This window comes from Acanthochromis polyacanthus, chromosome 3 (assembly GCF_021347895.1).
Source record: "Acanthochromis polyacanthus isolate Apoly-LR-REF ecotype Palm Island chromosome 3, KAUST_Apoly_ChrSc, whole genome shotgun sequence".
Classification (NCBI taxonomy): Eukaryota; Metazoa; Chordata; class Actinopteri; family Pomacentridae; genus Acanthochromis; species Acanthochromis polyacanthus.
In genome coordinates this window covers 25012573-25034598 of record NC_067115.1, presented here as the reverse complement: position 1 = coordinate 25034598, position 22026 = coordinate 25012573, and the positions used below count along the sequence as shown (strand labels likewise).

The following is a 22026-nucleotide window of genomic DNA, read 5'->3' as shown; positions in this document are numbered from 1 at the left end:
GGCGGCTTATGTGCTGTGTGAACATGTGTTTATTCATCATCACGTTTGGAAATAATCCACATGCAAACCTGTTAACTTGTTTTTGTAAGGGTCACTGCCCACTTTAGTGACTACTTGAAGCAATATTGGTATTAAACCTGTCTCATTTTACACACGTGAGCCTTTTTTCTGCCCATTTGCCCCCGTTACATTTCCGCTTCCTCCCTCATGGGTCAGTCACTCTGCCAATAAAGAGCGGCACGTTCGCCTGGTCGTTCCACAGCAAAAGGATGAAAGGCCGCATGGCGGAGAAGATAGGGTAGGAGCGAGAGAACGACATAGCAGTGACGGCACCGGCCTCAACTCCCTGTTCAGTCAGAGCGAGGAAGGCCTTGTGTCTGGCGTCATCCAGAACCAGCGGCTGCTCAGAGTAAAGGCCACATAGATTGGGCCTCTCAAAAAGCGATGACAGACCTGTTTGGGCGAAAAAAGTCCAGGAAGATGATGTTGGTTACAGAATAGAATAATTGTAGAATAGAATAATAAAAAACCAAGCATCAGATAGATGGAGAGCAAAGAGCAGATAGAGAGACATATTTCACAAATGGACCTAAATGGTCCCATGCCAGATAAAGAGCTCAGGCTGAAAGCATGGCTGGTGTTCATTTTTGGTCTAAATAAAAAAGCATAATTTGAGTTTGACAGACAGAGAAGAACACTGAAGATGAACAAACCTAATTTCTTAATAAGGAGGTTCATGTCAGGCTGGACTTCCAGCTTGATTTGGGGCAGAGTGACCTCCATCAGCTGAGGGGCGGTTGTTTTCATCTGCTGTATCATCTGAAGCACCGCTGTGTCCGTCATCTTCTCCTCCACCTGCTGCAGGTCCGTCACTTTGTTGAAGCGAGGCAGCAGGATGTACAGACTGCTCTCACCTGTGAGGCCAAACTTTGCCACCTGTTGGCAAAATTTTAAAAATCGAGGCATTGCTCAATAGCATAGTTTTGACACAGTGGGTCTCCCTCACACAAAACTGAAACAACTCCGTTCACATTTTGGTGAACTGGCTCCATTAACGGTACAGGACGGGCACACAGAGTGAGACTAGCATTACTTTAATACTGCAGAAAACCTATTAAAGGCTTTCAGGCAAGTTCTAGAGTTATAAGGAACTTCTGTTCTTATGATTTCTGAGCAGATTTGTTAGATATCGAACACAATGATTTCCTCACAAACAGAGAAAGTGAATACGCTTTTACTCAAAGAGCAACAGTGGAGCTTTGTATTTTAGTACCTTAAAGGACCTTCCCTGCCTTTCATCAGTGCATTAGTTTCATGTAGGGCCATTTAAGGATAACTTAATGCTTAAAGCAAGACTAGTTGTCCCTGATGGGATTTAAAAGATAAAAGATAAGATAAGATAAACTTTGTTGATCCCACAGTGGGGAAAGTTCATTGTTACAGCATCTCAAAAGACTGGGGAATAAGGGCAATTTAAGGTTATATTATATACACAGTACAAAAAATACAGAGAAATGTTACATTGAAAAGATGAGATTTCAAGAACAAGTTACCCCCATCTTTTTCTTATAATGTTTTATACTAACATTATACTAACATTTTTTAGCTTCAACATCCCTGGTCACCTAATATCAGACACACACACACACACACACACACACACACACACACACACACACACACATACACACACACATACACACACACACACACACACACACACACACACACACACACACACACACACACACACACTATTCCTTGCTATTGTCCCGGTTTGAATCATGTTCAGAACATAACCTGATTATACACTGTTTGTCTGAATGAAAGTCGCCTCTTGGATTTAACTAAGCAAATAGGTAAGAGCCTTCCATTGGATAATTACAGCAGTGATGAATATGTTTAAGCTGACAACAACTTATTTAACTCTAGCTGATGCAGTGAGGACCATGTCAGAAGACATATCCTGTGATCATGGAAAGGATGTTAATCTGTCTCAGAAGGGTCAAATTATTGTCCTGCATCAAGCAAAGAAAACAACTAAGGAGATTTCTGAAACGACAAAAATCAGGTTAAGAACCGTCCAACACATTATTAAAACCTGAAGGATAGTAGTGAACCATCATCTTTGAGGAACAAATGTGGTTGGGACAAACTCTTAGATGATCGTAGGAAATCAACAGTAGAACTCACCGCTATGTTTAACAGTGAAAGCATTTCCACACACACAGTGGAAAGGGAACTCAAAGGATTGGGACTGAACAGCTGTGTAGCTCTAAGAAAACCACTCATCAGTGAGGCTAATCAGAAAAAAAAGGCTTCAATTTGCTTGGTAGCATAAAGATTGGACTCTAGAGCAATGAAAGAAGGTCATGTGGTCTGATGAGTCCAGATTTACCCTGTTCCAAAGTGATGAGGGCATCAGGGTAAGAAGAGAGGCAGATGAAGTGATGAACTCATTGTGTCTACCAGCCTGTGGGGGTTAGAGTTATGATCTGGGGTTGGTCAGGTTCAGCAACATTATGTTCCCAAAGAATGAGGTCAGCTGACTACCTGAATATACTGAATGACCAGGGGCCTCATTTATAAAACATTGCGTAGGATTCATACTAAAGTTTGCGTACGCCGATAATACGAAAAGGGCGTATGCCCTTCGCCCCTGATTTATAAAACTGTGCGTAAGCACAGCTGCATGCAATTTCTTGATAAATCAGACACCAGCTGGAAGATTGCACAGGTGGATCCACCTCACATTCCGCCCACAACACACCCACATTTTACCATGAATGGTCAATGCAAAGTAACTCATGAATGTATCTGTATATAAATAAGCTGCTGATCCACGGCATTTCACGCAGCGCCGGCCGGCAGTCTTTTCACTGCTGTGCGTCAGGATGAATGAATCATGTGTTGACCCAGGCCACCCTGCCACTAAATTTGTTATGATCATGTCCGATGTACAAATAATTTGTAAACTGACTGAATGTGCATTTTTTCGGTTCACATAGGCAAATTCATTTTCACTCGGGGGTTGTGGTGTGAAGCATGTGTGCCTGCGTGCCTGTACAGGGCTGATTAATGGTTGGACGCTCATCCCATTCGGCTGCATATGGATAAATAAACAAAATTCTTTACTTTTTTTTTTTGCCTTTTTACTGTGATAGTTGCAGTGAAGAGTGACAGGAAATGGGGAGAAGAGTAGGGGGAAGACATGCATAAAAGTGCCGCGGGCAGGAATCAAACCCAGGCCACTGCATCAGAGACCACCCCTACAAATAGGGCTTCTGCTTTCCCCAATGAGCCATACAGGCACCGGGTGAGCAATAAACAAAATTATTTAATAAAGATCACCGCACCGGCCCCAGATGTGGACCGGCCCTTCGGTCAAACGACCGAATGAAATAACGTTCAATCCGCCCCTGTTGATATATGAACATAGTTCTGCAAATACAGTCGTGGGCCGAATGACGCACTATATGAACATCTACAACAATGAGGGTTTATGATTATCAGGCTCTACAAGTCTAATATGTGATAACAATAAAGGTTTGAGATCAGTCTGGTTTCAATTCGCCACTTCACCCTCCGGCACTGCCGTTCCCTCTGTCTCCAAAATGTGCTTAAGCAAGCATCAAAGTTGGCGCACTGGTGCGCACATTCTCACGCCAAGTTTGTTTTTAGAAATCACAACGAACACAGCGTACGCCACTTTCTACGCAAAGTTTGTGATTTATGCCCTGTTTTGTGCGTAAGCAAGCATCAAGAATCAAGGTTGGTGCACTGGTGCGCACATTCTCACGCCAAGTTTGTTTTTATAAATCACAACATTTGCGTAGAAAGTGGCGTACGCCACTTTCTAGCCCTGTTTTGTGCGTACGCAAGCTTTATATATGAGGCCCCAGGTCTTTACATCAATGGAGTTTTTCTTCACTGATGACATGGACATGTTCCAAGATGATGATTCCAGGATTCATGGGGTTCACATTGAGAATGAGTGGATCAGGGAGCATAAGACGTCATTTTCACACATGGATTGTCCTCCACAGAGTCCAGACCTCAGTAACATTGAGAATCTTTGGAACGTTCTGGAGAAGACTTTGTCCGACTCTCTCAACATCAATATAAGATCTTTGTAGAAAATTAATCAGCTCTGGACAGAAATAAATGCTGTGACATTGCAGAAGCTTATCAAAATGATGCCACGGCGAATACGAGTCATTCTCAGAGCTAAAGGCGGTCCAATGAAATATTAGAATGTGCAACTTTTTTTTTGGATGGGCTGTGTATCTCTGAATGATGCTAACAGCAGTTCAGGTTACTGACCATATGTGTTTTTACACTCTTTAGGCCAAACTTAGTATATCCATGTAATTTAGTTCTCTAGCTTAATAACTTGGCATTAGGAAAAGAGAAAATAACATGCTATTTTTTACTCATGAAGGATTGGAGTCAGTGTGAATCTGCAGTGGCAGAATTGTCTGGACAGCAACTAGACACACACTGAATGTTGTATAGGAGGTGGTTTAAAGTGCCTGCTTCTTACCTGTGCCTTCAGCTCAACGTCGTACATGACAGTCACCATGTATTTCTGGTGATAGAGAAGAGGCACTTTTACCATCTCACCATCCAGTTTGACAAAATGTCCTTTCCTCTGTTTTGGATCAAACTTGGCGTTCCACTGACCTGACACACACACATATATACACACAGTTTTTTGGTTTACATTATTATCATATGCACCTTCAGTCAACACATTCCTTGCATGCTGACTTTACTGACCACTGAAGGAGACGGCGTTCAGCAGGATCAGCTGTGCATTGGGCGATATGGAGTCAACCAAATGTGTGATTTTGTTTTTGGTCTTATTTGCCACCCAGCTGTTGATCATCTCTGTGTTTTCCTCATTGGTTTCCAGCAGCTTGACGGGCTCCGCTTCATAAAACTGAATGGACTGGCTAGTAAAGGACTCACTCAGATTCATTTCTGGGGAAGAAAACAGAGAAAATGACATGATGAGCTACAGAAACAGGAATCATTTTCCCTCCGTATGCACAATTATCGTCTGCATTGCTGTCCTTGACTTCATTTTTAGCTCCGCCAAGGAGGTTATGTGACACCCGGCGTTTGCGTGTCCGTCTGTCTGTCTGTCTGTCTGTCTGTTAGCAAGATAACTCAAAAACGTCTGGGCAGATTCAGATGAAATTTTCAGGGGATGTAGACTATGGTAAGAGGAAGAGCTGATTTAATTTTGGTGGCAATCCAGAAAGGATCCTGGATTCTGGATCACTTTGAATTTTTTAGTATGTGGTTTAGTATGTGGTCCAAAATATGACAAAAACATCATAGGTTAGTATGTCGTCCAACAAATTGGAACAAGGTGTCCAGATAGCTCAACTGGTTAAGAAGGTAATTTGTAAACAGAACTGTGTCAGAGACACAGGTTCAATTCCAGCTCATGATCCTTTACTGCATGGGTTTCCTGTTTTCCTCTCTCTCTGTTGATTAATTAAGAATGCAATAAAATTGTTAATGAAAATATATGTCTTATGTTTCCATGAAAATACAATACAATACTTCAATTTCTAAATCGTACATAAATGTATGTGAATACAATGTTCCATGGGAATGTCAATATCCTTGGCGGAGGTCTGCACTCTCTGAGTCATAGTTTAGTATGTTGTCCAAAATGTAACTGAAACGTCATAGTTTAGTGTGTCGTTCAAAATGTGACAAAAACGTCATAGTTTAGTGTGTCGTTCAAAATGTGACAAAAACGTCATAGTTTAGTGTGTCGTCCAAAATGTGACAAAAACGTCATAGTTTAGTATGTCATGCAAAATGTGACATAATCGTCATAGTTTACTATGTGGTCTAAAATGTGAGAAAAACGTCAGAGTTTAGTATGTCGTCCAAAATTTCAGTAAAATGCCATATTTTCGTACGTTGTCCAAAATATGACAAAAACTTCATAGTTTAGTATGTCGTCCAAAATGTCACCAAAAATGTCATAGTTTAGTGTGTCATCCAAAATGTTCTAAATCGTACATAAATGTACGTGAATACAATGTTCCGTGGGAATGTCAATATCCTTGGCGGAGGTCTGCGCTCTCTGAGTGCTTTTCTAGTTCTATATGTGGTCATTTTGTGCACTTCACACTGTAATGGTAATACGTGGGTTGTAGTAGATCTGAGACGCCATCTGCAAGGAGCTGGACAACTTGTCTCGCAGCTTCTTTGTTTGAAGGTGAACACAATGGTAGTCATTCGGCACACGGAGAGCCGACTCAATGGCTCTGCGGGTGTCGTCCCTTGCACCTGAAGACACGACACAACAAAGATGACATGATGAGTGGTACAGAGAGTTTTTCTTGTCTACTATAGAGCACAACGTACAGTTTGTTACAGCAACGAATTTTAGTGGAAAAAGTCGACATTATTCTATATTATTCAGCCCATTTCTTGATAACTCCCCATCTAGGGCCCAGCTAGATTGTCTTTTTTAATTTTCTAAAAACATTCTGAGAAATTTCTACAAAATTATAGTAATGTTTTCAGCAGGTAGTTACTTTGAGTTCTGAAAATGCTCTTCCCAAAGTAGGATAAAATTCTGTAAAATTGTTCTTAAAACATTGTGTGAATGTTGCATTGGAAATGTCCTTCGTTTGTAATATTGCGTTCTCAACAGCGACATTCCCAAAACATCCTCAGATTATTGCAGGCAAAATCATCAACCTTTGCTGATATATCAAATTGCAGGAATGGTTTATCCAAACACATTCCATCTTCTGAGACCTTGAAAACATCTTGAAAACATTTTTTGAATGTTGGCTTGAGAACACTGTTTTATTGTCATGTAACAAAATCTGACAACATCCTCTAAATATCCTCTGAATGGTAAAACGTTTAATTCACTTTTAACTTCATAGAAATATTATTTTGAAATAAGAAATCTACATAAAATGTTCTTTGAACATCAGATTAAATTTTTTTCTTTAAATCCATACAACCAATATTGTGGGAATCTTCCCTGCTAGCTGAAGACATACGCTACAGTTAAAAAGTGTGGGGTCACTTAGAAATGTCCTTATTTTTGAAAGAAAAGCAGTTTTTGTCAATGAAGATAACATTAAATTAATCAGAAATATGATCTAGACATTGTTAATGTGGTAAATGACTATTCTAGCAGGAAACGGCTGATTTTTAATGGAATATCTACATAGGGGTACAGAGGAACATTTCCATCAACCATCACTCCTGTGTTCTAATGCTACATTGTGTTCGCTAATGGTGTTGAAAGGCTGATTGATGATTAGAAAACCCTTGTGCAATTATGTTAGCACATGAACAAAAATGTGACTTTTCATGGAAAACATGAAATTGCCTGGATGACCTCAAACTTTTGAACAGTAGTGTACATATTTAAAATTGATCAACCATTGCAACAGGGTGGCTTACTGATGTGTTTTCAGTATTTTTTTTTAGGAACAGTAAAGGTGAAGGTTTTATCAGGATCTGGATTTGCAGCTTCATGAATACTCAAGAATGAAGCTTGTGTGCCTTCTCTTACCTAACAACAAATGCGAGAGCACTCCACTGATGCTGATGGGTGAGAAGAGCAAGTTGGTAGAAGGATATAATTCGCGGAGGTAAGAATACAGTTTCATAGAAAACTCAGTCATGGATTCCTGCAGCAAGGCTTCCCCTATCCGAATGTTCACATCCAGACAGGGCTCCCAGGCTGAGGTGAAGTTTGTGCATGAGTGAGGTTCAGGGGTGGGACCAGCTGAAAGGAAATTAAACAGATCATTAAAAGCTGAGTACAGTTGATGCACCCCTGCTATATCAGTACTTCAACATGATTTAAAACCAGAATATTCATTAGGTTTACAGTTTAATTTACTCCACAGCAATTTCGATCTGACGTCTTCAGGGATATCAGACTTCAGCACTTGCATGAATATTCATTTAAAAGCATCATTTTATTGACTATCCAGCACCAGAGAAGTTTATCAGAGACGGCTGCCAAACCTACCATCAACAATAAGGTATACAGAACTCAGCTTCTCCCCTTCAGCAGATTCACAAAGGTAAATTCCAGCATCCTCCATGGCAGTGTCTCTGAGCAGGACGGTCTGATCACTGGAATCTGGATAAAGCAATTCCAGTTTGCCGTTGTCATTTGTAACATTCAGCTCTGTTCTTGTACCAACACCCGGCTCTTTGAACCACAGTGCATTGGCTTTGAACTGGCTGGAAGGTGAGAAATGGCACGGGAGGTTAACGTAACCGCCTTCAGTCACCTTAATGGTGTAGCCAATCGCCGCTGCAGGAGCACACAAGAAAAAAACACGTCAAACTTTTTCAGTGTACTCATATTCAAAATGCTACTTTCGTTTGAGAGTAAGACAAACTATGCACAGTATAAAAGAGTAGTGTGTCTCACCGTCAACTGCGATTTTGTACGTTCTTAGCAACTCCATATTGCTGTCCTTCACCAGACACTCATAGTCGCCCTCATTGGCAGCAGTTACAGGGGATATGGAGAGAGACAAGCCGTTCTTTTTAACTGTAACTGAGCCAGATGATTGACGACTGGGAAGCATATCTTTGCCTATATTTTTTAAAAAAAGCATATATTGTATTGCATTGCATTGCATTGCATTGCATTGCATTGCATTGCATTGCATTGCATTGTATTGTATTGTATTGTATTATATTATATTATCAGACCATTGAATTTCCAGGTGATATCTGCTCCAGCGAAGTCACTGTGAGATGGGAGACAGGGCAGCTCCAGAGTAGAGCCCGGTATCACCCGCAGATGTGTGCATGAAAAAAGCTGAACAGGAACAAATTGTGAAACATGAGATGAAAAGTATTTAGGAGTCAACTTCGAGGCCTCCGCCCACAAGCCTGTTAAACGGACAAAAGAACCCCTTCATCAACGCCACGTCTCTTATTCAAATGGATTTATTTGAACTCATTTTGGAAATTGTTTCCAACTAGGGGGACGGATACAAGGTTCCCAGGGGAACTTCTGCAGCTTTGAAAAATTTGCTCAACTCTTCTGAAAAAATAAATGTCATTTAAAAAATAACAGTCAAGCAATAAGTGAACCTGAACGGATCTGAGCATAAAAGTTAAAAGTAGTGGATAAGATCTCGACAACCAAAGGAAAGGGAGTGAATTAGATAACAATGATGGGAACCACTGTTCTGGTCAAATGAATAATGTCTGTAGAAAATACACGCTGACATTCAGAGATGATTCTGCATTTTACCTCAAAGCTGAGCTGCAGCAAGAAGCAGAGTATGGCCTGTCGTTTCATCTGCAAAGAAAATGAGGAGAGATTTCACAATGAACATGGCACCAAGCCGGAAGAAAGATCAATATGTGGCGCAATTTGGAAAGCGTTGAAATTCCCCAACTTTTAAAACTGTATTTACAATAAGAAAACTGTCTGCTAGAGAGCAATCACATAAAAACTTCAAAGGTTAAAATATAGAAGTGTATAGCAATGCTGCATAATACACTGTAAATAAAATACTCTCTGGTCACAAAAAGTTAGAAAAGCATTACACAACTCACACCTCTTGACTCTCCAGGTGTCCAAATTCAGTGTTGTTTTTACCAGTAATGTTTCTCTCACATTCAACCAGTGTTCAGTTCATCCACCACCTCTGACTGTCCGCTGCCCTCCGCTGCAGTCGAAAATGACTAATCTGTGATTGTTGGTTTAGAGATGTTTGTTTGTATAATGCAGGTCTTCTGACTTGCTGGAAATCACATGATTTCACATGCTGGCAACAGATAAGTAAAATATTTATACTGCAGGATTTATCTTGGCCTCATTATCCGTCTTTCAAAATTCAGTCTAATGTGTTATTCCTCCTGGTGTCGGTAATTTAGTCGCATTTTTGACAAGCTACAGCTACTGGATTTACATAATTTGATTTTGCCAAAGGTTGTACAGAGATGAGGGCATGGTGGAGGGAAAATACAACCTCAGCCATCAAACATGGAATCAGTTTTTCAATGGAGTATTTTATTAGTATACTCTGTGTGTGTGTGTGTGTGTGTGTGTGTGTGTGTGTGTGTGTGTGTGTGTGTGTGTGTGTGTGTGTGTGTGTGTGTGTGTGTGTGTGTGTGTGTGTGTGTGCATGAATTTATGTAAGCTATTGCTCTGTCATGATCAAAAGTCAGAGGTACTCTATCTGCCTGAGATTAGTTTTTAAAAACCCTTGACTTTACTGTGGTACATACATTTTGTATAATGTTATATATCTTAGAATAGACCTGTCATTTTTGCAGTTATTCTCACTTTAAAAATTCTTAATATTTTGTTATTGCATTGATAAAAATGTAACACATATACTATTGTTCAAAAATTTGGGGTCACCCAGAAAATTTCATGTTTCCCACCAAAACTCACACTTTAATTTACCAAAAAATTGAAAATAAAGGTAATCCTAATACTAAGTAACCAGTTTGTATTGATTAAAATTGCTTGTGAGGAAAGACGTTACTTGTAATTTAATAACAACAAAGTTGTTGTCTGCTATAATTTATTGACCTTATAGCTTTGACATACTATAGCATTTAAGTATTTTTTGTATTTAAGCATTTTTGTGCACTTTATATATATATATATATATATATATATATATATATATGAAGAGTTAATTTGCAAAAACAGATAACTCCGTTTTGATAAATTTTCAGAAAACTTTTTTTATTGTTTACTTGAGATAATATCAGTCAAACTGAAGTTGAGTGTATCTGACTCAGTAGAAAAATACGACAAAATAGAGAAAAAATAAATTATTAGTGTTATTATTATTATTATCTCAAGTAAACAACAAAAAATGAGTTTTCTGAAAACAGTTACCTGTTTTTGTAAATGAACTCTTTATATATATATATGTGTGTGTGTGTGTGTGTGTGTGTGTGTGTGTGTGTGTGTGTGTGTGTGTGTGTGTGTGTGTATATATATTTAGAATCTAACAGTTGTCGAGTGCAATTAAATGGACCTGTCTTTATTAGCACTCCCACAGTGAATATGAATTATAAAATGCATTTTAAAAAAAAGTTGTACTGCCATAAACGCTGTCTGACACCCTCTTTAGACATTGTGAAACTTTCTGATTGACACTGCTTCAGCATTAAGATGTAAACATTTATATTCTGATACGTCTGCTTAATCTAAATGCTAAATACATCAGTGTAGCTGATTCATAGTACTCCGTGTGCTGTGCATCAATAAGAAGACTGCTAAAATGATTATCCTCAGTGAATTTCAACTTCAATGTTGCTCAACTAAAAACAAAGGATCACAAAATGAATTCAAGCTTGCCTTCAGGCAGCGGTAATGCCACCCTTACAGCAGCAGAGAGAACAGTCTGTGGTTGGGGTGGGTGGGCTCATTAGCAATCTTCCTGGCCTTTGATCTGCAGTGTTTGTTGTATATGTCCTGCAGGTTGGGGAGAGTAGTTCTGATGGTGCGCTCAGCCGAGCGGACTACCCTCCTCAGGGCCAAGAATTCCTGCTAAGTGCTGCTCCCCATCCAGGTGGTGATACACCCAGCCAAAATATTCTCAGTGGTTCAGGTGTAAAGGCTCTTGACCGCCTTGAGAGGGAGCTTAAAGTCCCTCAAGCCTCTGAGGTGGTAGAGACATTGTCAAGCATTCTTCAGGAGGGTGTTGATATGACGGGACCACGTCAGGTCCTGCGTGATGTTAACACCCAGGTACTTAAAGCTCTCCACTCTTTCACGTATGAAATATGCTTATTTTTCACTTTATAGCAGATTTAAGACATGTCATTTTGATAATTGAAAAAAAACAATATTACGCAGAACAGCAATAGAAGAATTAAAGGACATTTTTCCACTCTTTTTCTTCCAGCTGCATCGAAACAGAGTCGATGAGATCTGACAGCTGAACATACAGAAGTAGCGCAACATAAACACATAGCTACTATATATATATATATACACACACACAGTGCCTTGTGAAAGTATTCGGCCCCCTTGAACTTTTCAACCTTTCGCCACATTTCAGGCTTCAAAAATAAAGATATAAAATTCTAATTTTTTGTCAAGAATCAACAACAAGTGAGACACAATCGTGAAGTGGAACGAAATTTATTGGATATTTTAAACTTTTTAACAAATAAAAACCTGAAAAGTGGGGTGTGCAATATTATTCGGCCCCCTTGCATTAATACTTTGTAGCGCCACCTTTTGCTGCAATTACAGCTGCAAGTCGCTTGGGGTATGTCTCTATCAGTTTTGCACATGGAGAGACTGAAATTCTTGCCCATTCTTCCTTGCAAAACAGCTTGAGCTCAGTGAGGTTGGATGGAGAGCGTTTGTGAACAGCAGTCTTCAGCTCTGCCCACAGATTCTCGATTGGATTCAGGTCTGGACTTTGACTTGGCCATTCTAACACCTGGATTTGTTTATTTGTGAACCATTCCATTGTAGATTTGGCTTTATGTTTTGGATCATTGTCCTGTTGGAAGATAAATCTCCGTCCCAGTCTCAGGTCTTTTGCAGACCCCAACAGGTTTTCTTCCAGAATGGTCCTGTATTTGGCTCCATTCATCTTCCCATCAATTTTAACCATCTTCCCTGTCCCTGCTGAAGAAAAGCAGGCCCAAACCATGAGGCTGCCACCACCATGTTTGACAGTGGGGATGGTGTGTTCAGGGTGATGAGCTGTGTTGCTTTTACGCCAAACATATCGTTTTGCATTGTGGCCAAAAAGTTCAGTTTTGGTTTCATCTGACCAGAGCACCTTCTTCCACATGTTTGGTGTGTCTCCCAGGTGGCTTGTGGCAAACTTTAAACGAGACTTTTTATGGATATCTTTGAGAAATGGCTTTCTTCTTGCCACTCTTCCATAAAAGCCAGATTTGTGCAGTGTACGACTGATTGTTGTCCTATGGACAGACTCTCCCACCTCAGCTGTAGATCTCTGCAGTTCATCCAGAGTGATCATGGGCCTCTTGGCTGCATCTCTGATCAGTCTTCTCCTTGTTCGAGGTGAAAGTTTAGAGGGACGGCCGGGTCTTGGTAGATTTGCAGTGGTCTGATACTCCTTCCATTTCAATATGATTGCTTGCACAGTGCTCCTTTAGATGTTTAAAGCTTGGGAAATCTTTTTGTATCCAAATCCGGCTTTAAACTTCTCCACAACAGTATCTCGGACCTGCCTGGTGTGTTCCTTGGTCTTCATGATGCTCTCTGCACTTTAAACAGAACCCTGAGACTATCACAGAGCAGGTGCATTTATACGGAGACTTGATTAAACACAGGTGGATTCTATTTATCATCATCAGTCATTTAGGACAACATTGGATCATTCAGAGATCCTCACTGAACTTCTGGAGTGAGTTTGCTGCACTGAAAGTAAAGGGGCCGAATAATATTGCACACCCCACTTTTCAGTTTTTTATTTGTTAAAAAAGTATAAAATATCCAATAAATTTCGTTCCAATTCATGATTGTGTCCCAGTTGTTGTTTATTCTTGACAAAAAATTACAATTTTATATCTTTATGTTTGAAGCCTGAAATGTGGCGAAAGGTTGAAAAGTTCAAGGGGGCCGAATACTTTCGCAAGGCACTGTATATATATATATATATATATATATGTATATATATATATATATATATATATACACATCAGAAATGAAATAGTGCAATTAATATGTATATACAAGGTGAGAGTGAACGGATATTGAACATGTACGCACACACACACACAAGCATATATATATATATATATATATATATATATATATATATATATATATACACACACCGTTTGCATCACCTTGAATTGCCAGCTCAAAATAATCCCCCATTAATCTGAAATTTAATCTGAAATTCTTCACATTCTTCATGGACCTAACTGACCTTTCTCTACTTAACGGTTGGCTCCAGTTTTTGCTAGCATTTCTGCACCCTCATTGAAATTTAGCTTTTTTTATAAGTACAAATTTATGCTGTATTTATTACTAAAAGCTTACCACCTTCTCTCTTTTATGAAGTCTTTCCTCTAATGTAAGTTAGTGGATCGATCGATAAAGCGACACTCGATTACGCGGACTGACATCCGAAGAAAGCTCTTTGGGCGTAATCAGTCGTGTGTAATCGAGAGCCGGGTGATAAAAAAAAAGAAAAAGAGGGTCCAAACTTCTCCAAAAGCCGCTTCGCACTACAATTTTAGAAATAACTTAGAGTGGTAGGAAAGCTTTAACAGATTTTCCACAGAGTGTACAAATATGTGACCCGTCTCTAAACTACGTGGAGTCGAGTTTCGCCTCGCTGGAGAAAAAGATTTACTTGAGACAGTAAGTTTTCCTGCTGGTCATCTGATCGACAAGCGGAAAGAGGACAAACAATGGCAGAGACCAACAACAGAGCCAGTTAGCTGCAGGTTTGTTTTAGTTAGCTTCTCCGCTATAACATGGAGGCCGAGTCGAGGCGGTATGGTAGATACTTACTGACTTTACTGCTATGTTTAAAATGAGCCCAAAGTGGTTTGTTTTGTGAAATGCAGCCTTCTACTACTTTATTGTGAGTATAGGCATATGTGCGCGCACTTGAAAGCTTTACAGAGAGATATTTAGCTTAACGGTAGCAAAAAAGACAACCCAAATGTCAAAAAAAGTTCCATAATTAGTGCATTATTGCTCTGGTGTTCGTGGTAAACCATAAATATGAACACTACAAGGTGCAATAAGATGGTTTTTAATACTTGTACTATGAGTAACATTACATTTTATTCGTAATTCACAGTGAGAATCAAGCCACAGGTCCCCAAGGTGTAAGAGGCAATCACCATGGCAACGCAGTTTACAATAGACGATGCCTTTGCACTGGAGGGAGATGAGGAGGGAGCTGTGTCCGATGGAGAGAGGGAGGGATGGAAGGACAGAGAAGGAGGAGGAGAGATGACATTTGGTCCTCTGACTTTCTCTAAACCTCAGAGTCATCCTTGTCCAGCCGCCACCAGCTCCCCTGAACACAGTAACCTAAAATATCAGGTAAACGACGCCAACATGCCCCATCTGTGTGTGTGTGTTCCAAGCTGCTTTTTGTTTTTAACTTGTCCGTTCTCCTGTGTTGTTTCTGTAGAATCTGGAAAATGAAGACGCCCTGGGGAGCAGCGGCAATTCCTCTTTCAACAACTTCTTCAAAATAAGGTGGGTTCTACACAGAGTGGTCTTTTCTGGATTTTCTTTCTTCTCGTTCTCTGGCTGTGAGATGAAGTCTGCTCTCGCTCTCTCCACAGTGACCCTGCGACTCTGTCTTACTGCAGCTCCCAGTGGTCCTTCAGCACCTTGAGTTCTGTCACGCAGCTTTCTGCACACTGCTGCGGGTGAGTTCAGACTACCAAAACACACATGCACTTCAAACGGAAAGTAGTCACTAGATTCTTTAGAGCACAAGTAATAACAGCTAACATGAACCCAGCATGTCCTAACTTTGGCAGTTGCTGTACTAGGGGTAGTACCTCACGGTCTAGATGGGAGGGCCAAGAAATTCCTTTTAAACACTTTACTCACAGCAGCTCTGAAGTGTTTAACTATTAGATGGATGAAACTTGATCCCCCTACACACATCTGGATCCAAAAGGTGTGGGACATAGATTCTGTGTTCACTGAACGATGGATTCCTGCCTTGTTCCTGTTGTTTCAATGACACTTATCTCTTAAGGATACCCCTCTATCTATTTTCATGCCTACATTACCATATACCAGGGGTGTCAAACATGAGGCCCACAGGCCAAAACCGGCAAGCCAGAGGTTCCAATCCGGCCCACAGGATGACTTTGCAAGGTGTAAAAAATTACAGAGGTGAAAAATGAATGCTCCTTGTGAAAATATTTAAAGTAATTGAACATTGTGCAATATAATGTCAATGAGCGGCTTCAGTATGACTGAATCTGGTTTGGTTGAACCACTTTTATGCATTTTTTATGTATACATTTTCTACATTTCCAAGACAGTGGGATAACTGAACCTTCTTCCTTAATAGTTTCCACTTTAGTCTGTGTAGTGTCGTGGTCAGGATTACTACCAGGGTTTCTGCAGGGCATTAAAAAGCATTAATAATAATTAAGCTGATTTGGGGAAAATTAAGGCCTTAAATAGCATTAAAAATCATTAAATGTGATCGTCAGTGGTATTAATATTTCTTTCTGCAGTTTTCAAGAAAAATATTTTACAGTAATAATATAATAATATATAATTATAAACTGCGATTCATCAAATATGTTCATCTGCGTCAACATGCCGAAGGATTGCGGTAATTGTTCCGGCCGGTCGGGTACAGTTGCCAAAAACTGCATGTTTTTAAATGGCCAGCAGGCTGGACCAGGCGGAGGAGAGCTGGGAAATGGGGAAACGCAAATTCCTGCAAAAAAAGCTAAAAACAAAAAAACATGAATTTCAGAGAATGACTACAACCTGTGGGTGGTCAGGGGTGGTTTCTGGATTCAGAAATAGTGAAATGTAGGGACTGTTTTCATATTAAAAATCATCTTTTACAAAAAACAAGCCTGTGTAATTTGTTGAGTTCAGGGTCATGGCATTAAAATTTTTACAGTATAGCATTAAAATGACATTAAAAAGAATTGAATTTGACTGGCTGATTTCTGCAGAAACTCTGACTACACAGATGTGCAAATGAAGGGGAATTTAAAATCATTTCTTTATCTTGACAAGTTGTAAAATACCATACTGTTCAGTTCCAGATACCTGAGACTAAATGTTTTGTGCCTTTGCAGATAAACTGTGATCTGTAAGTTGTGACACACAAATCATAAAATAAGGCTTAATACTGTTGAGATTTCACTCATTTTGCTTAAGAAATGTGGGGTTGTTCGTAATGTTTTGTAAAAAGATATTTCATTAAATGTGAACATTGTCAGAATGTTCTTTTTTGCACTAAAACTTTGGAAAAATTCAGAGTCGTCGTTATTTATCTGTTTTTTGTTGGGTTTTTTTTGCTCTGATTTTACTGGTGCGGCACGCTTGAGATCAAATTGGGCTGAATTCGTCACTGAACTAAAATGAGTTTGACACCCCTGCCGTGTACAGTCATTCTATAAAGACAATGTTGTTTTACTAGTTATACCCAAGAGTGGACAATCTGGAGTGAAATGTGTTTATTTATTTATGTTTTGTTTTTTCCCTCTTATTTCTTTTCCCGCTCCTCTGTACATTTTTGTCTTGCTTAATTTGATGTTGCTGTTCTGTCTGGCAACTGAAAAAAAGGAAAAAGCAGAAATTTGTGCTATGTATGCTGTACGAACTTCAAGAAATGTGAATAAAGATGAAGTTCAAAACCCACATGCGTAGAGAAAACAGTAACAAACGTGGCTATTTTTTTAAAAACAATGTGTCGTGCAGGTGGATGTCTCATCCGCTGGTGAAGAAAAACAGAAGAGTTGTTCTTGCTTCATTCCTTCTCCTCATCACTGGAGTTGGTAAGTTTTGAGTGCAGGTGTTTTCTTCCTCATTAAATATAAAACATGCAACAACAATATTCTGCTGTGGTTATGCCACTGTCTTAAAGAGAAAACTCTCTTCTCTTGTTTTTGTTACGTTTTCTTCGATTTTTTTTCTAGACTGTTGTAGTGTCACAGTAGTAAACACCCATGCTCAAAATGTAGATGGTTTCATTTATTATTTCCACTTGAAAGAATGCTCCATTTTTGAACAGAAACACAGAGGTTTTAAAGCAGGTAGTTTGCTCAGTGTTTTGTCAGTCGGTTACATGTTTGGCGCTCTGCCCTGTGAACTTTGTCTCCAAATTGATCCACTGATTATACCAGATTTTTGCAGGAATGCCAGCGTTGACAAAAGAAAGAAATGTTTTGAAATGATTTGTGTATGTGGCTCATCTTCCCTCCTCACTGATATATTTTTGTGGTGTTTTCTTTTTAGCTCTTATTTTCACAGGTGTTGTCATACAGCTGAACCCAAATGCAGGTAAGGAGGAGAAACTATTAACATAGACTACTTTTGGATTTTTGTGCCAAGAAATGACACATTAGGTCCGTTAGTCCAAATGCAAGCAAACATGATAAAAGAGGGAAAATAAACCAGCATTTTACCTTCAAACTAAACTAGTTACAAAATCATAAACAAACAAGAAAAGCACTTGGAGAGCACACAGCAACATAGAATGTGGCCATTTAATGTAAATGTACCACAAACAAAATGGCCTTGCACTGAGCACAGGAGTGTGTTATAAATGTGTACGTTATGTACAGATACCGAATCGCGTGACCTAAATATGTAACAGACAGTGGGAATTAATGGGATTCGGAAACTCCCCCACAATTTAACAAGTTGTTCCTTGTATCATTTCTGACGGGTAAGTCCACAATGGTGGATTTGTAGTAGGATCGCAATCATGTGAATATCAGCAGGCAGCTGACATAGTGTTCGCTTGTTGTCATAGATACAGTGATGCTGTGACGCTATCTAAAGGTTCAAAATGAAGTGACTTTCCTTCTAGAAAGCAATTCTTTCAGCAGCACATGTACTGCTACAGTAATACTACATAATAATATTACTATTTGTGCAAATGATATTGCTTGATAATTGTCAGGGAAATCTTTTTACAACTAGCTTGCAGTTTGGACCAACAACGTCTGAAATTAACTTTTCAGGTTTTAACTTTGTTCCTGCCAACTACTGATGCTTCAGTGTGAGGACAGCGTGTATACTTCAACCCTAGAGTACCATGATTACATAAAATGTTTTGAAAGAGGCAAACAAAATTAGAAGTGAGTTCTGTACAATTTTTGACAATTTGTGTAAAACAGTCCTTGCAAATCAGATGCGTCCTAATCACTACCTACTGAGATATGAATGTCAGACCTTTAAATAGGTGACATATTTGCAGTGATTAGATTTTTTCTCCTGAATTTGATTAGCCGAGGCTGACTAAGACCCGACTGCATGACTGTAATTGATTTGTTAACATTTTATATTGCATGAAGTCACTCGTCCTTGCTGCTCACAGGTCTAATGGGCCTCGCAGTGGCTCTGATGTATTCTAGTTCACTGAGGTGTAGTTTTAGCCTAGCCGCGCTAGACCCATGCCCTGAAGACACAAGGGTCTAGGCACACTCGACAGGGAGGGAGGCGGGCTAAAAGGTTGTCTATCAAATCCCTCTGCAGCAATTGGGTAGGTATACAACCAATCAGCGCAATGAATAGGCTCCTAGAGTGCCGGAAATCAGAGGATGCGGTAGTTCGGTGAAGCCTTATTTATACAGTCAATGGGTGAAGCTCAAGTATATTACAGACATGTTAACAGAAAGATTATTCAGAGTCGGTGCTAATGGAGCTCAACGACTGTTGTCGTTTTCGTTGTCGACCCTGGCAGAGAATTAAATTTGTTGCCGTGAGTTGTCTAGCACGGCCAGGCTAGTTGTTTCCGGTTGTTTCTGTCAGAATTGTTGCGCCTCTGTCGTCACTTAGTTACGCCCGCCTTCTGACTCTACACTTCATGGTGATTCGTCCGGCCAGTTTTAGGAGCATCCAACCTCGAGCCTTATGGAGGGTAACTAGACCCACCCTGGCAGAGAATTAAATTTGTTGCCGTGGGTTGTCTAGCGCGGCTAGGCTATCGGTATTGTGCAAAGTGTTGAGTTTTCAGGGCTGGGATAGGCTTCAGCACCCCCCACGACCCTAGTGAGGATAAAGCAGTGTATAGAGAATGGATGGATGAACTGTTCCTGATGTTGCACTGATTACTGATAAACTAATGAAACTGTCCCTACAGGTGTTTCAAGTGCCATTTTCTTTGTCCCTGGATTTCTTCTCTTCATCCCTGGAGGTAAATTGTCCATTTAGTTCCTACTTTTTTTCCCTTGATTTTTTTCTTGTTCCAGTAAACCCGTGCTCCGTCTTGTTGACAATAACGGTGTCCTTCCTTGTATTTCCCCCAGTGTACCATGTGATATACATCAGCTGTGCTGTCCGAGGTCGAAGAGGCTTCAAATTGTTCTACCTACCTTATTTTGAAAAATGACATTTCATGAGACACTACTTTTTCACTACATTTCAGTGTTTGCTTTCTTAAAATGAATTGTATTTTGTCACGTGTAACAAAAAAATATTGTCACATGGTTGTTATTTCTTGTCATTGTAATGACCACTGCTACTTCAACCACTCAGTGCCTTGACTATGTTTCCACTACATGAACTGATGTTGCTGTATGTGCACACAAAAAAGGAGATTGGTCTTGCCTGTGTTTTCCATGTTGTGTGAATAATGACTGTGAAATTACAATAAAATGTTTGTATATTTTACCTTCTGTCAGTTCTGTCAGAAAAAGTGAAAGTTGTTCATAGCATGCTTCACTGTAGGCCTGCAGACTGGGGTGGGCTCAAACGTGACGTACAGTGAAAAGTCGAAAAGCTCAGTACAGAGGGGAAATTTGTGCAATTTATCGTGCTAAAATCATGCAGTCTATAGCTAAAATTCCTTTAATGCACCTCCTTAGAGTGCATTATCTCGCATATATCATGATCACTTGTCGTAAGTTACTTTTGTTTACTTTTGGGTCTTAATTTGAATTCACATAGCAAGAGGAAGAATGACCAATAATTGTTCTTGATTCAGTCCATGAAGTTGCCATGGTTACCAGGATATGAATCTGGAATTGATTCCAGTTAAACTAAAACACTTATGCAGTTACTTCAAATGCAAACCTGAATATGCATCGAGGTGAATAAAGCTGACTATTGCCTTCTGCTGGAGAACAAATTAATAGGAAATTATGTTGTGTAAAAAGTGTTCATTGAAGTAAATCAATATTTATTGGTTTTAATGCAGAAGCAGCTGTAAAATCCAAATCCATGACATGAACATTCAAAAATATGAACTTATGGCTTGCATCAGCTGTATCAACTGAAATTAGTAACGTAGATGTACAGAGATGTGACCTTTAATAATCATGGAGTGTAAATTTTGTATGTATAATGTTGAAGATACTATTCATTATCTTGGTATCAGTAATAGCTGCAAATTTCTCCAATAAATGATAGATCAAGATAGTACTGTCAGACTGAATTTATCTGACTCACTTTAATAAGTACTCACTGGAATGTCTGGAATGTCATTAATTTTGCATGGTCTAATGAATGTCATTTGTAAAAATTGTTCTTTTGTTTGATGTTGATACATTTATACCCTCGTCTGTGCACAACCGTTAAAACAGATGTACACAACCTGTCAAACGTTTTGAGACGGGTTCTAATTTATTTGAATGAGAAAGTGTCTCAAAACTTTTGACTGGGGGTGTACATGTGATTCCAATGTTAATCTGACAATAAAGTCTACAAGTCCAAATTAAACACAGGATGAAATATTTCCTATGTAGTTGTGACAGGAAAGGATGCTAGACTTACATATCCATCTATCTGATACACAGAAACAACAGCAATCTGTGTAGGTGGGAAAGGCGGTGAATGATTGACATCACCTGTGCTCTTGCACCTGCTATGGCAACATTATGTGAAATGCCAATGCCATTTCTCAACTTAATGGTTCTTCATTTACAGTCTTCATAGTCAGGTCCTCGAGAAACAAACCCCTGCTATTTTTAAATCAAGCATGACTCCACTGTTGAGTGCCAAAAAGTTATCATCCCAGTGGGATAGACAACCAGCAGAGTCACGATGCTTTCAGTGGTCATTTTTTTTAAAACCAGCTCTTTCAGATTTAGATATCCAGCAGTGTTTCTGGTCTGTTTGAAGAGGAACAGTTGTCTTTGGGGGAAGCTGCTCTTTTCAAGTGGCAATTAAATCGATTTCCTGAGACTGCAGTGCTAATATTACACAGTTACAAGGCATGTGGAGAATGAATGAAGACGTTGGGAAGGCCAAAGAGGAATAGTTTGCCTGCTGGCATCATTTCACAACCAAAATTGATCTGTTTGGATCTGTGTGGTAAAAAAACTAAAATAAAAATCTAATTATGAAATAGATTTTTA

At 39.5% G+C, this 22026-nt stretch overlaps 2 protein-coding genes across 3 annotated transcripts; one reads left to right on the top strand and one right to left on the bottom strand.

Annotated features, from left to right (window-relative positions):
* Positions 1–6: 6 nt before the first annotated feature.
* Positions 7–9752, bottom strand: serping1 (serpin peptidase inhibitor, clade G (C1 inhibitor), member 1). Its single transcript, XM_022206833.2, has 11 exons — positions 9591–9752; positions 9281–9328; positions 8731–8839; positions 8444–8611; positions 8033–8323; positions 7568–7783; positions 6172–6315; positions 4780–4983; positions 4544–4683; positions 714–936; positions 7–453 (listed from the first exon to the last, which is right to left on the bottom strand). Exons 2-11 carry the CDS (start codon positions 9326–9328, stop codon positions 206–208), a joined length of 1791 nt encoding a protein of 596 aa, XP_022062525.1. The 5' UTR covers positions 9591–9752; the 3' UTR covers positions 7–205.
* A 4372-nt stretch (positions 9753–14124) lies between these two features.
* Positions 14125–20341, top strand: tmem134 (transmembrane protein 134). 2 transcript variants are annotated; one of them, XM_022206830.2, is made up of 8 exons: positions 14125–14442; positions 14805–15052; positions 15144–15211; positions 15301–15387; positions 17423–17499; positions 17960–18004; positions 19812–19865; positions 19978–20341. In XM_022206830.2, exons 2-8 carry the CDS (start codon positions 14849–14851, stop codon positions 20058–20060), a joined length of 618 nt encoding a protein of 205 aa, XP_022062522.2. In that variant the 5' UTR covers positions 14125–14442; positions 14805–14848; the 3' UTR covers positions 20061–20341. The 2 variants fall into 2 exon arrangements, with proteins under 2 accessions (XP_022062522.2, XP_022062521.2); XM_022206829.2 differs by having other exon boundaries at positions 14127–14356.
* The last annotated feature ends 1685 nt before the right edge of the window (positions 20342–22026 follow it).

Bases quoted from the DNA above. Each gene is read 5' to 3' on its own strand.
- serping1 (XM_022206833.2), bottom strand. From the start codon at position 9,328: ATGAAACGACAGGCCATACTCTGCTTCTTGCTGCAGCTCAGCTTTGAG. The intron at 8,612-8,730 runs GTCTGATAATAT...TAAAAAATATAG, and splicing joins TATCACCTGGAAATTCAATG to GCAAAGATATGCTTCCCAGT. The intron at 454-713 runs GTTTGTTCATCT...TCGCCCAAACAG, and splicing joins CCTCCTTATTAAGAAATTAG to GTCTGTCATCGCTTTTTGAG.
- tmem134 (XM_022206830.2), top strand. From the start codon at position 14,849: ATGGCAACGCAGTTTACAATAGACGATGCCTTTGCACTGGAGGGAGAT. The intron at 15,053-15,143 runs GTAAACGACGCC...TTGTTTCTGTAG, and splicing joins ACAGTAACCTAAAATATCAG to AATCTGGAAAATGAAGACGC. The intron at 18,005-19,811 runs GTAAGGAGGAGA...CTGTCCCTACAG, and splicing joins ACAGCTGAACCCAAATGCAG to GTGTTTCAAGTGCCATTTTC.